This window comes from Apus apus, chromosome 5 (genome assembly GCF_020740795.1).
Source record: "Apus apus isolate bApuApu2 chromosome 5, bApuApu2.pri.cur, whole genome shotgun sequence".
Taxonomy (NCBI): Eukaryota; Metazoa; Chordata; class Aves; order Apodiformes; family Apodidae; genus Apus; species Apus apus.
This window is the reverse complement of record NC_067286.1, coordinates 42,440,462-42,455,008: the sequence shown is the minus strand read 5'-3', so window position 1 is coordinate 42,455,008 and position 14,547 is coordinate 42,440,462. Positions and strand designations below refer to the sequence as shown.

General features: G+C 40.0%; 1 protein-coding gene across 7 annotated transcripts in view; it reads right to left on the bottom strand.

Moving 5' to 3' along the window:
* Positions 1 to 14,547, bottom strand: part of GPATCH2L (G-patch domain containing 2 like) — a 45,307-nt gene that overhangs the window by 14,676 nt on the left and 16,084 nt on the right. For 4 of the 7 annotated variants that reach the window (XM_051620858.1, XM_051620859.1, XM_051620857.1 and 1 more), the window contains exons 8-9: positions 13,273 to 13,358; positions 4,580 to 4,671 (exon numbers count right to left, since the gene is read on the bottom strand). In XM_051620858.1, coding sequence (XP_051476818.1) covers positions 4,580 to 4,671; positions 13,273 to 13,358 — 178 coding nt within the window. Of the gene's footprint in view, positions 1 to 1,305; positions 2,474 to 4,579; positions 4,672 to 6,570; positions 6,746 to 7,014; positions 7,103 to 13,272; positions 13,359 to 14,547 lie in introns of those variants that run through there. The other 3 variants (XM_051620860.1, XR_007889630.1, XM_051620861.1) reach the window with 3 other exon arrangements.

The window sequence follows — 14,547 nt, the reverse complement described above, 5'->3', positions numbered from 1 at the left end:
AATATGGTAAATCAGCATATTATTACAAGAAGCTACTTGCTCAGCTAGTTTGGAATCCATTCTCATTTTCTCAGTACAACCACTGCTTCAACGGGCTCAACCAAACAATCACCCAAATTTCCAGAAGGACTGTTAGAAACCTGGAGATATGAGCATTTATTCCTCTTTCTCAGTATTCTGAACCACTCAATCCTCAAAAGCAGAACAGGGAAGGATAAAAACAAGTAATCACCACAGGAGTCTTTGGAGCAACCAGAATTTTTTTGAACATGTAACTGCTTTAGTACAAAACACATTTTTTTCGTTGTAGTCTCACAACAGATAATAGTTGTTTGTGTGTTTTTATTACAAGTTACTTCAGCTGCTAAAGAGGCCATAACAAGCCTTAACTAGAACACTGACTGTTTTGAACTTTAAATAAAAAGAAGGTTCAATGCTTGAGGTTCCACACTTGGTAGATCTGGAACCCCAACAATCCTGCTTCTGTACATCCAAAACAATGAGTCACTCCCACACAGCCACAACAACACAGCTGATAACAGTATTTTGCATATTTTACCTCTAGCCCATCAACTCCTCCATCTGAAGGTCATGTTAAACATGGAAAAAAATGTAAGTCAAAGTCCCTAAACTAATAATCACCACCAATACTACACCATGGGCTCCTCACCAGCAGCCTCCTGACTCAGGCTCTCCATCTTTGCTCATAAAAAGGAAAAAAAAAGCAAATGACTGCAAAAGACTTCTTGCTACTAGGTACCATCACACCATGAAAAAGACAATACATTAGCAAGAAATAAGAGGAAAAATTCACCAAATTGCTATAACTCAACAGACTGTTCTCAGATAAGCAGCTTTAGAAGCTGCTAACTGGCATAATTTAGAAATATTTGTTTTTCACAAGCTAAGTGTGAATATTTGTCAAGGCAAACAAAAACAGATTTTTAACCCAGACTCACTGCAATACCTGAATAGGATGCCAGTTACCATGTGCACTGTTACATATACAGGGGACTGGACCACACAAACACTAAAAACATCAGTGTAAAGCTGGAGAATTGTTCACCATTTATTTCAAAACCATCTAAGCTTGTGGCCTATTCTGACAAACAGAAAACAGACAGTACAGTTTTCATCAGATCCCCTTCAAACCAGATGTTAACTACCATGAGAATAATATGCAGTATTTCTTAGACAAGCTCTACTGTGCCACCGTGGATATTATTCCAAATCTATTGCATTGCAATGGAAAGTAACTAAACACAAGGACACTAACCATGCCTTTCAAAGCCCCCTAAGTCTTAGATCACTGAAAGTTCAAAGGACCTTGATCAATACAGACTTTCTTCTTCCCTAGATACTGGCTGTTGGTCTCTGAATTCGATGAACTTCTGGTCTAATCCAGTACAGAAAATCTTATTTCCTCCACATTTCCTTATTCTACTGCCAAACTACACCAGACTTGTTCTTAACCCAGTGAAAGCCTCATGCTTTAGGGCTCACATACTCCTGAATTGTCTAGCATGGAAAGCACTAACTTTCTCAACATTTGCACAAGTTTGCCCAGCTTAATTTTGGTAACAGCCACTTCTTAAAGTGCAAATGCATTCTGAATTACCTACCCACTTCTTGTTGCTTGCAGCAGCCATGCCTTTTCCCAAAATGCTATTCTTTAGCAGCTATCTCAGTTACAGTATTTAGGCCAGTTAGCCTCCAAGGGCAGGACTAATATCAGAAATCTAAAGCTGTAACAACACAATAGAAACCTAGGCACTTCTGCTACAGTAATACACATTTATTGATCTTCAGGGGTTTCTGACAAAAGATGCTTTACCAAAACCCATAAATAATCATATTTACAAAAGTATGTGAGACGACATGGAACAAACTTATTTTGCTTGGCTCCCAAATAAATATATCTCTAGCTCCTTTCTCGCATTCCTGCAGCTAGAAGAGAGATTGCATCCACATCTCATATGCCTTTTATTAGCATCTTCTGATTTCAGCCAAATTCAACTCCAAACTTTCTGTGGATGGTGTGGGGGGGTGAGGTGACAGGGGAAGATTTGTAGCTGCATGTTTAAGAAAGAAGCTAAATTCATCACAATGACAGGGGAGAGTGTTGGCAGAGATTTGAGCTATTTATTCTTTTAGGAAAATCCTATAAAGAATGACACAAGGAAGCTTCTATCTGCAGTCTTGTTCATCACACTGGTGAGGGGTCTGATAACAGATGTATGCAGCAGCGTGATTTAGTGCCAGGAGCTGGCCCCTGATGTGTATTAATACAGCGGCAAAGCGGAACGAGCCCCTCTTCATCACTCATCTCTATAAAAGAGGTGGAATCCGAGATGGCCCGATGTTCGGCAGAGCAAGCCCATTTGTTCTGCAGACTGACGGAGCCAGCTCAGGCTGTGTCCTTCACCTCCGTGGGGCACTCAGGTTGCAAAAAAGGAGATCACTGAAGCAGGACCTGGTCAACAAGTGAGACAGAGCTGTTGGACTCAGTCAAGGAGCTATTTAAAGGTAAAGAAATCCGGCACTCTGGGCGCCTGCAGAGACAGGCATAGGCCTGCGTTCTGATTCACCTGTGTTTCATCTTTTGCAGAAGCAAAACATCACAAACATAAAACGTAGCAAGAAAATGAGGCAGCCATGATTCCCCAGGTACAGGGGAACCTCCGTAAAAGACATTTATAAAGGGGTGAGTAGATGCATAGCAGGGAAGAAAAATCCGTATCTATCTCATCAGTGTCTAATCAGTGTAAGAGTCGTCAGTTAATTTTTAATTATTGCAGAGTAAACCTACACATTTCTTTAGGTGTTAGTAATTCCACAGCCAGATCACCTTTGACAGAAATAATATCAAATTTGAGATGTTTCCAAGTTATATGCCCAGGTTGTGCTCGAGCTTCAGTTATCCAATCATAAAAGCTTCTTTCCACAAGTCAGCTATGTAGCAAATGCTGCCCATGCCTGTTAACTTTGCTGGGCACAATTCTAAATAGGGTCTAAGGACAGTATCTTTACCATTTCTGACCCTTAAAGACCTTGCAGCACTTCTCTCTTGATGATCAGTACAAGCATCATGTCCAGATTCTGGTAACTATACTCTTCTTCCTTATTTTGTAATACATAATCTAATTTTCTCTCCCTCATCCCTAAAAAATCCCAAACACCTTTCAAACCTCTGTGCTCTTTTCCAGTGCTGAGAGTTCCACTCCAGTTGTAGATTCAACTCATCAAAAAGTGCTCATTATACAATTTGCCTAGTTGGTAAAGTACAATTTACATTATATTTTGTAATGAGTAGGCACAGAAATAGCAGCTCTCACCATAAAAAGTGACCAGCAATGCAGTACAGAATACACTCTGAACAACAAATAAATGCACAGGTAACAGGGGACTGTGAGACACTAGCATTTATAACAAGAAGATCTAGTATCTCAGAACTGTAATTCTGTGGCTACAAACATATGATTTTACTAATCCTTTCACTACAGAAGTCTTAATATCTGATCAAGGAATATTCAAAAGCCAGGAAAGAACATCCTAAATAAACAGTCAATAACAGATTACTCTCTTGCTGAGCAACATATTATTAATTTAATGTGGATTTTTCCCTTTTTAATACAGAGCCTTTCAGACAGTCTGTAATCCAGATCTGTGGCCTAGAGGGCTAACACATCTTTCTTCCCTACTTCTACTGTCTACCCACTAGTCCAAGGAAGAAATCCAAACTTCATTCCTCCTATTCATCATCAGTTCCTTTGGCCTTCCCCACTGTTTTCACAACAACATTTTTCCCATCAGTTTACTCACTGCCTTGTTACTGGATTACAGCAGCCATTTTTTAATAAGCTAGTTGGAAGAACATGGGTCACTTGGTAGTAAGCAAAATATTTCAAGAGAGAGTAGGGTGAGAGGCCAGAAAGAAGTCTCCTAAACCCCTCTGTTTTCTGCAGATTAAACCATTTTCAGATTCTGATGAGCAATCAATATATTTTGCAGAAATATGCCACATGAAAATAAACCAGGATTTTAATCACTACATCCCCAGAGCAAGAAAGAAAAAAAAGACTGTTTTCATCCACAAGAGTAAGCCAACTCCCAGGGAATATGTGGTCTCACCCAGTGATGATGGAGAAATTGCTAGATTTCTGCTCCTGTGAAAGCATCTAGAAACACCCTGAAAAAGGGCATCAGAGCCACCAGCTAATGTCAGCCCAACACTGAAGGAACGCACTGTTTATACTGATCACCTCCTTATTACCATGCATTGTATAACTTAGGGACAGTTGAAATAACACCTTACGAAGAAACAGATTATTACCCTCTGTATAGTGAAGCACTGGAAATTATATAAACTTACCATAGCTGCATCAACAAAGATTTCTTTAGTAGGCAGCATTTGATTCTGTGAAAACCACACAATATTCTCTCTCACCCACTGCCATTCTCACACACATTTAATTAGTTTCAAATCCAGGTAATGCTGTTTTTTACCATTGTGACTCTGGCACTTTGCTGAAGAGGGACATTACTTTGAAAAGGTGGCACACAGATACATCAACATTACCTGATGTTGGGCTGGACATGGAGGCTGCAGCTGGCTTTCGCTTCCTCTTGATGTCCCTTGAACATGGTGGTCCCAGGTGTACATTTGCTTGCCTACAGAGAAATTAAAACAAATTGAACTCTATTCCAGTATATTCTTCCTGTAAGACTTTTGCTAATCACCCTCCAACTCCCACCTTCCTCTTGGTTCTTAACTAGTAGGCAGCACAAATCAAATGCTTCTGAGGGAAGTTTTGCTCACATTCTTTGTCAATATACCATTATGCTCCCATTTTTTTTTAAAAGAGCTCACACACATAAATCGCTCATAATAATAATTATTTCTTAGTCTTTAAAGGATCTTATTTTGTATTAACTTGAAAATAACTCCTTGCATAAGTAAATATGTGATTATGCAGTGACACAACACATGTCCTACCATTACTTCTATAAAGCATAACAAATGTCTGCAAGACTGCGTGCTATTGGCTCCCTTATTCAGAAATTTTTTTGCAACCTGTTTAGTACTGAATGTACCTATATTCCAAATGTCCATGCATATTGTTTCCACTACAGTAGTAGTAAGTTCATAAAGTTAGGAATGCAGAATTGACTCATGCATTTTCAAAATTATTATTTCCTTTTCAAAGTGCTGTGAACACAACTGAATCTGGCTTACGGTAATACAGCCTTGCTAAAACTGTAAACTGGCTGAAAGGCATAATCTGTCCTGGTCATATCAACTGTTAAGTCTGAAGCCTGCTGATAACCACTTCAGTTTAACCAGTGGTGTATTGGGACTGACATAAACTGAGCACTCCTCCAAGTTCTAGATAGGGAGAAGCGAAACTTAATTCCGAAAGGACAAGTCAACAGACCAGAGAACTTCCTCAAATACAAACTATATTGAAAACAAATGCATAATTTAGCAACGACGTTGGGTCAAAATCTCTGCTTTGTCTGAGATGTTTCTCTGGCAAGTTCTTTGGTCACTCTCTGCATCAGATCTAATGTACAAAATGCAGAATTACACTGCAAATAAAATCAAAGATTGTGAGATGTTTACGTGGTGTAACGATTGGAACCATATAAATTATTATGTTTAAAGGATGAAAAGCTGTGTCTTTAGAGCCTGTTATTTTGATTTTAAAAAATTCCTGAAAGTTTAACAAACAAGTTTATCGAGTTCTGAAATATTCTACAGATGACAAAAGGCAAAGGCTTCATATTTCCATGCCAAAATCTATAAAAAATAAGCAGCATAATTACAATAGATACAATTTTAGACACTGAATTTATGCAAAAGCAAACTGTGCTGTTATGGCTATACCCAACAGCGTAGGGAGCACAAAAAATTTCCTATACCAACCAAGACTACAAATTGTTTGAATGCTGCTGGGTCTACCTACTTACCTGTAACAAATGCACAACCTCAAAATAAGAAAGAAAAATCTACCTTTCTGTCTTCTCCACTAAAATTCAAAAGCCCTACAAGAAGTCTACAAGATCTGTCATCTATACCTGACATTAAAGAACAGTTTCAAAACATTTTAAATTGTGCTAAGTTTCACTTATAGACAAATTTTCCTATCTGGGAACATGTATTATTAATATAACCTGACTCAGAATTCTCCTGAAAACATGAATTAAAGGCTTTCAAAAATACCAGCACACCTATACTCTGTACTCTGGAAGCTGGTGTTTGTATACATAAGTGACTAACCTATAGGTGACTTCACATATGCTAAAAACTGCTTTTGTATGTGATTATGATATGGCTACATGGTATTTTAGTAATAGTTCTACCATGAATTCTGAAAAATTCAGGCACACACAGCTCAAGGAAAAGACGGTCTCAATCAATTCAGTCAAGTGGAACTTCAGGTTTTTTATTTTGCATCAGTGACACAGTATCAGATTACTACCTAGATGACTACATAATTATATATAATAATCCAACTCATTTTATCACATAGTAACAATAAGGTTCCCTTTTTAATTTTATGAACTTACAACAATATTAGCCAGCAGATCCTTGGAGGAGAATCACTACAGACTAGGAAAGAAGTATGCACTATCATTTCCAAGAGAGTTGCTGCAATTTTTCCCAGTTCACAAATGCTGCAGCTAGATTTTGTGTAAGTGTTCTTGGCTCTCAAGTCCATGCTCAAACCACATATACCCTCACCTCAAAAAAAAAAAAAAAAAAAAAAAAAAAAATCAGAATATGAGAATCTCATAATCCCTTCTTGTAGTGAAAGTAAAGACAAATCATACTCCAGCTGGAACTAATAGCAAGGACGCTGCATCTAGCAGCCCTGCCTCTAACACACAAAGGCTCAGAGGTCATAAACTGTCTCTGTAACATGTTTTTCATTCAGGTTTATCCCTTATTGATTACCCACACTTCGGTTAGTAAATCAGGAACCTATCGATTATTCACTGGTTCTGACTGACCTGGTGGTAAAAGTGTCAGTTTCGAGTGGCTGGTGCACTTTACAGGCACCATAAATCTGCATACAGGGAATCTCCAGGTGGTAGGTACCTTGGGAAGAGAAGCAGAAGAACGCATGCAGGGATGATAGTCCTCATTAAGACAGAAAAAAAGGATGTCTGAGGTATAATTTATGAAATATGCATTTTTTGGTAGATACCACACTTTTAAATCTAAATTTCTAGTCGCTAGCCCACATAATACAGGTGCTATTTTTGTAAGAGAACAGAGTTTGTGAATCCCATCTTAACAGCAGACTCCTAGAAACACCACCACCAGGAAAGTCAGGTCACGGGTATGCACAGCACACAACATTGCAGTGGACAGGCTAAACTACAAATTCTGGAAGTCTCACTGACAGGCTGCAACAATGATTAGTTTTTCTGCCAAAGCTGAATTTTAACAACTCTTCTGAACAGTTTAAAAATTACCCCCAAGTACAACAGAACAGGGCTGAGAGAAAAGGCTGACAGAAAATGCACATCCATGCATTGTCACAAGCTCCTCTGTGAAGAAGTCTGAGGCACAGAGCTTTGTGGAATGAAAAATCTGGGCCTAAACAGAGAAACTAGGATGGTACTTTGTCCTTACTGGCTTTCAATCTCTTCTGCTAGGCTTTCTTTAATGTTGCACAAACAGTAATGAGAAATAACTGCCTGGTTACTTTTGGACTGAGAAATAACTGCCTGGTTACTTTTGGATTATGGCTTGTTGATCTTAAGAAAAAAACAAAGTCACAGTGCTCAGTCACAGCTGGAACTCTTGGGTGATCAGAGTGTACTGTTAAAATCTACATCACAAGCTAGGGAGGACTGAAATTCTAACCTGTGAAGAGAAAAAGTAAAACACACCTGGAGAGACAAAGCAGGATCCAAAGTGCAACTATGCTGATGGCTGCAATATATCCAGCTCACACTACAGCCTCTCACTGCCAGGAGCTGGTGAATGAAAAATTACATACTTATAGAAAAAATGGGTTTATAGGAAAAAAGTCTATAGTGTCTTTCTGACAGTTATTAATTTTTTTATACTTTTTTTTTTTTTTTAATCACAAGATAATGGAATTATCCAGGAAATATGGATTTGTTTCTTGCTCTTAACATAATACTTAACGGTACCTGATTCTGCACACAGATCACACCAGAGAAAAAGTGGGCTTTGCTACATAGACAGCTGAGATTCACTGCTGTCTCTAATGTATCAGAAGAAAAGCTTGCATTTTTTTTTTCTATGACTTTTTTTCCCCAAATGAACTGTAATGACATACACTGGACTTCTATCTCACTCCTACAGTTCAAGGTGACCATGTGCTGGAATACAGGGTCACAGTAGCTTGCCACTATTGTACAAATACCACAGGCTTTCAACAGAAAACCGGGACTGGCAATATCATCTGTAGAAGACAATACAGAGAACCTTACTGATTAGCATCAGGTTCCTGAAACCTTCACTATCTGTAAAGAAAAGCCTAGATTGTAAAACCATGTCCACTCTCTCAAAACTTGAGATAAAAAAACCCCGAATCTCACAATTGGAGGTCTCTGAAAAGGCCCTACAGAGCTAATTGTGACAGTTGTGGCTTTCTTGGAGGCAGGAGACACATGACACACATGGGAGTGTATGCCTCTCAGTAATTTCATATCCTCCAGCTTCTCTGCTCACAGTCTTTATCCTGATTCTATCCTTAGAGGAAGCAAAGCACTCGGATTATGTAGCGCAAGACAGCCATTAATCCACTGTCATACAATCAAGGGATGCATTATCCTCATGTTAAAGTAAATGCTCAGCAGAGACAGCCGTCTAACATGGATACTGCTACTAAAACTCCACACAACTCAGCTGCTGCTGTTGTGATGCTAGATCCCAGCAAACACAGGCCAAATAAAAGGCTCTCTCTCTAAGCCCTGAAGCATTACCTGAGGCAGTCGATGGTGGCTTCACCAATTTAATAGCAAAAGCAGAGTTCTTCCTCCTACGACTACAGAGCCAGCTGGGCACCAAAGTCTGATCTGCACATAACAGGTGTAAATCAATACAAGTTCTTCATCCAATTTGCAAGCAAAGCTTCCATGTACACAAGTGGTTCTTGCTATCATATCAGGTATTTCCTGTGCATAACGGAGTCCCCACTGCTCTGCAGAGCCTCATGGGAGACCTTCAAGAGTACATTTTCAAATTCCATAACCACTAACACGTCAGGTCACTTCTTAAATCATCCAAATCCCCACAGGTCTGTAGCAGCAGTCTGTTCTCCAAGTAAGCATTCTTAACAACACGGCAATTTCATTCCTAGAAGTCTTTGTAGGGTAAATGCAAGTGAACACATTTTCTTCTTGTTTTCCAGGTAAGCATTCTAAGCAGAGATGATGAGATCCCATATATTGCATTATTTATTTTCATACTGAATCACAGGATATCTGTGCCAGAAAGAGTCCTAGTATTTGCCAGTCCTGCTAAGTTTACAGATTTGATGATGGCAACTTGCCTTATAGGTGAAAAAAGCAATAGCAAGTAAACAATTCTGAAGCCAAGGGGAATTTTTTTCATTCCAGAGAATTTGGATTCACCAAAATGGGAGCATCAGGCCTCAGACAACTGCATGTGACACTAGGTTGATAGCTGTAGTTCACTGTGTGCCTGTCAGAAGAATTCAGTTACATCCCCAACTGCAGTATTAGCCAAGAAAGATGAAAAGTGCTGCAGCTAAATGGAAAAAGAGTTTTAAAAAAAACAAGGGAGAAAGATGCCTAAACAGTTTACAGGAGACATTTTCACATTAAGACAATTCCAGGAAAATGAAGATGTGTGGACAGGTTGCATGGAATGAAATGGATACTGTCCTGGTCAATGGACAGCATGAAATTGTCAACAACCGTTCACTTCTCAGCTGCCTCAGGAAAGGCTCCGCAACCCCTACACTTCTATGTGCTTAAGAAAGAAGCAAAAATGTCAAGATTTCTGCACAGATACAGAAGAACAAGATTTACTTTGATGAGCATATTTCCAGAGCTGCAACTAGAATTAGACATTGAAGTCTTTTCACTCTAACAGCACTCCCAAAGCCAGGGCATGGTGGAACTGGCAGTTTACTAGGAGATGAACATTCGCCCCATTAGATCTTTATCCTGTGTTCCAGGCAAGATCACAGGCAAGCTTCTAAACCAAATTAAACTCTAGGCTTACGGTTAATATTAACTGAGACTAGATACAAAGTGATTTTCTTTGATTTTTCTGTGCTGTTTAGAGGTCTCTAACATAATTCTTCAAATCTACACCTTTAACATCTATTTGCCATCTGAGATCCACTTTTCCTATGACCTCCAGTGGGAACATTTAACTGAGTTTTTCACCCATAATCCTATTTTCAAGGCTAGGCAGATAATAAAAGGCATTAAGGACAATTTATCTTCTACCTTCCTCTTTTATTCCACCTGCTATTCAAACTCAAATTGAAGGGAACATTGGCTCTACACTCTTCTGAAACTCTTACCCTGCCTCAAGGGAGTAACACTGCACCAACCAGTAACTTATAACATCTTCCCACTGATGGAGCCATTGAGTAACCAAAATCTAGTAAGATATTCCACTTGAGCCTGTACAAAATCCTCTTAAAGCAGAAGGAGTTCAAGAAGAAAATTCTGTTCAGATCACTCCTTTCTCCCAGAAAGGCAAATGGGCAGGAAGGAAAGAGAGGAAGGATCACTTGGGCTGTCCATGCAAGTCTCTACTTGCTGGCTTTTAACAGCCTGCATCGTCAAGCTGAAACCTTAACAGACAAGACGTGATTAGCAAACGTTTTGTGCTCTTAAAGGAGAGTAATTATAGGCATGTGAAAAAAGGAAGAGATCCCTGAGGTACTCTTCCTTGCATGCCTCCCAAGAGGCAGCAGGGCCATTAAAAATTCCATGATGAAGAGGAAAAACAGCCTGGGAACAGCCAGGAGGCAATGCAGCAAATTAATACACCAGCTGTCCCTCGGGAGGACTGCAAGAAAGCAGGAAACTCTCATCGCTTCACAAAATAAAATTATACCACTAATGATAACAGTCACCACACACACAAAACTGCTTCTAATGATGGGTGTGAAATCCCCAGTGCTGTGCATACACTTTGAATGAAATATCTTCTCATCACAGACATAAAGTAAGAAAGACAATCTTGCTAGTGTAAAATTTATACAGCCTTTCAAATAAGACTTCCCAAGGAACCCGGCACACCAAACCTCCTCCTTGACACTGCAAAGTCTTTCTCGAGCACCCCCAACTGTGCACAGTATCCTGGCTTTCAGCTCTGCTTCAACAACACACTGGGTTAGCAGTTTTCCAGAGAACTGCACTTCCAAATGATCTGCACCAAAATCCATGAGTGAGACAAAGAAAACACTTCCATGGGAGAGAAAAGAATCCACCTGGTAACTATACTCCATTGGACACATTTGTGATAACAGAAACTAAACAGAGAGAGGCAATGTTGCACGGCACAGTGCACATAAAGCTGAAGAAATTCCATGTCTACATCAGCACAGTTTCTTCTCTAATACATGTCCTATCATTCTCAGGGGATTACCTTCCTTCACTTCAACATACCATTCCAACAAATTTCTGAGTAGAGTTTCTCCAAGGTGGGATGCAAGCAGTTCAGAGCCTGCTAAAGCACAAACTGCTGCAATTGACTCTATTCACGGTGAAAGAGGAAGTTGTTATCTACAGCAATGGCTGAACAGTGCTTACAGAGACCACCTAAGCCTTCTCTAATATCATATGCTCAAGAACAACTTTTTTCAAGAAAATGCTTCTGTGACAGAACAATTTCCTTTTATGCCCTTGGAGCAACTTTGCATAAAGCAAGCACCTTCAATTCTTGCCACATGCATGAGGTCATGTAACACATTCATTCTTTCCATATTTTTTCCATCTCCTGTAAAGAATCTTGAGCACACTTCACACTAAAATAGAACTACTTCCTCAAACTACAGGCACTTAAAACCTGCCCCTGGGATGGGACAACCTCTCTGCCAACATTCAGTAAGAATTCAGTGGGGATTATGTTTGTCAGGACACCAGTCACTCATTCATTAGAGTAAGGAACTAAGCATACATATTGATTGGTTAACTAGATTACATATTCAGCAAAATCATGCAAAAGTTATCCCTCCAGATTTAGAAATCTCTTGCCGTAACCAGTAGTTTAGAAAGTGGCCTTCACTGATCATCCTAAAGGTAGAGACCTTGCCCTGTTGCAATTTGTGAGCAAGATTTGTCTAGCTCTCCTTTTTGAAAGACAAATTTCTGCAGAGTGCTGAGTAGAACACTCCCTCCCCCTTTCCAGTTTAACATGCTGGCTACAGCAGCATGAGGTCATGGTGCGACATCACAAAATTCCCTGCAGAAGCCAGTGGGAGGAGAGGTTTTGCTGGGTGGGTGCCAAGCTTTCGTTCAGACACATACAACCTCAGTACATTTTTCATGCTCTATTTGCTAATTAACAAGGGAAAGAAAACCATGAAGCTGAAAGTCCAGACATTTCTTTCAGATTTGGTCCTTCGTACAAGCACATAAGCAGAATTTGTCTCCTTGCACAGGCAAAGAGCTCAAGGGCACCTTACCTTTAGATAGGCACCTGCAGCACAAGAACAGGAGTCACCTCCAAGGCCAACACTTGAATTTAATTTAGGATTAGTCAGCAGAAGGTGCCTGAATGGTGTATTAACTCCAACTATGCAGACTCAAATATACCTCAACGTTTGGCCAGGCCAAATCTAAATTCCAGCTATACCAATGGGGAGAAATATCAAGCCATTAGAGGTCACCTAAGGTGAGTTCTGAATCTGTTCAGAAGGGCTATTTTAGGCATCCAGGACACCAAAATGCCTCAGCATGTCACCCACACAAGCTTGTCAGCACTTTACCCTCTCATCTTTTTCTGACATTAATAGTGGACAACAATACTATGTCCATTTGCACCTATACAACAGACTTGCAGCAAGTCTCTGCACAATCCAGAAGAGATCACATTTATTTCTAAAAGCACAGTGTGTTCTTCCAGTCTGTCATACACTGTTTCATATGCTCTAAGCACTTTGTGTATGAGACTGTCAACCTGCACCTGTATGTTTTATGCTAAATTTTCCAGATCTATGACTATTGTTCAGACCACACAGTACAACTGAAGATAACCATGGGAAGGGAGACAACCCCAATAGAGCAGAGCAAGGTAGTTACCTGGCAGTGCAGTGTGCTGGTGAGCATCTTCGGTGGGAAGCATCAGTAAGCACATCCAGAGAGTACAGAGGAGATAATGGATTGAACTGGAAAGTCAAGAGATTGTATTTAAGCAAAGTGTTAAAAGAAATAGTCTCCAGATACAGCTGCTCATATCCATAGTTGTTCGTAAAGAGACCCTTCCAACACATCACAGGGTGAGACTACGTGAGAAATGACTCTCACTTCAGACAAAAGGCTAGCACAGGGTGCAACAGCAAATCTCATAACCATCTTCTCACAATAGACAGCCTTATAAACACACTCTTCTTTCAACTTTCATTATTACAAATGTTGGCTAACAGCATACTCAAAGAGCTCTGCTGCTGCATGCCATGAGCAAAATGTTCAACTCACTTTTGGGAAGCCTTTTGTCTATCTCCACATCGTAAAGAGAAAATTCACTGTTATAATTGGTGAGAGTACAGAAATTCCCAGTTCCAGTACCCCCTATGGTCCCACATATCACTGAGACAGACCTCTGGAAGACTTGGGCCCACCAGGGTTAATTCACAACGAGGTGCCAATTCATTGCACAGTAACTGAGCTACTTCTCCCACTCCCAGCCCACCTCACAAGCTTTCTTTGCAAACTGCTTAAAACAAATTTCTGGAACACTGCATGATCACACTCATCTTAGATTCTTTGTTGGACACACACTAGACAAATCCTGAAGGCATCACACCTGTGCAAGACAGCTTCTTGTAGAAGACACAACTCAAGATATTTTCAAAGGTCATGACAGAAATGGCATAATTTAGTCAACGCATGGAGCAAACTTTGTTCAACATGCAAACAGAAGACTTGCAGACTCGTAGTTTATCTGGGGTACCTGCACTACACTTCCACTCAGCATGTCATCTTTATTTATAATTCACACTACAAGCAGGAAATTCCTTTCTGTCTGCTTTGCAAAGCACTACACCAGTCTCCAGAAAACTCTTCGTGTATTACTTGGGTTACTGATGCATTTTTAAATAAGGACAAATTAATAAAGCACAGTAGGACTGATCTTAAAAGTTATCTGCAACTCTAAAACTCACTAGTAGGCCTCTGACTTCAGCCTTTCTAGGAAAGAACAGGCACTGTGCACCACAAAGCTGCTACTGTCAGGGAGCTCCTCCTTAATGTGAACTGCTACTGTCAGTGAAGTAATACTGCAGCTGCACAGGAGGGGAGAATCAACAGTAACTCCCTTATGAGGAGAGGCTGAGGGAGCTGGGTCTCTTTAGCTTG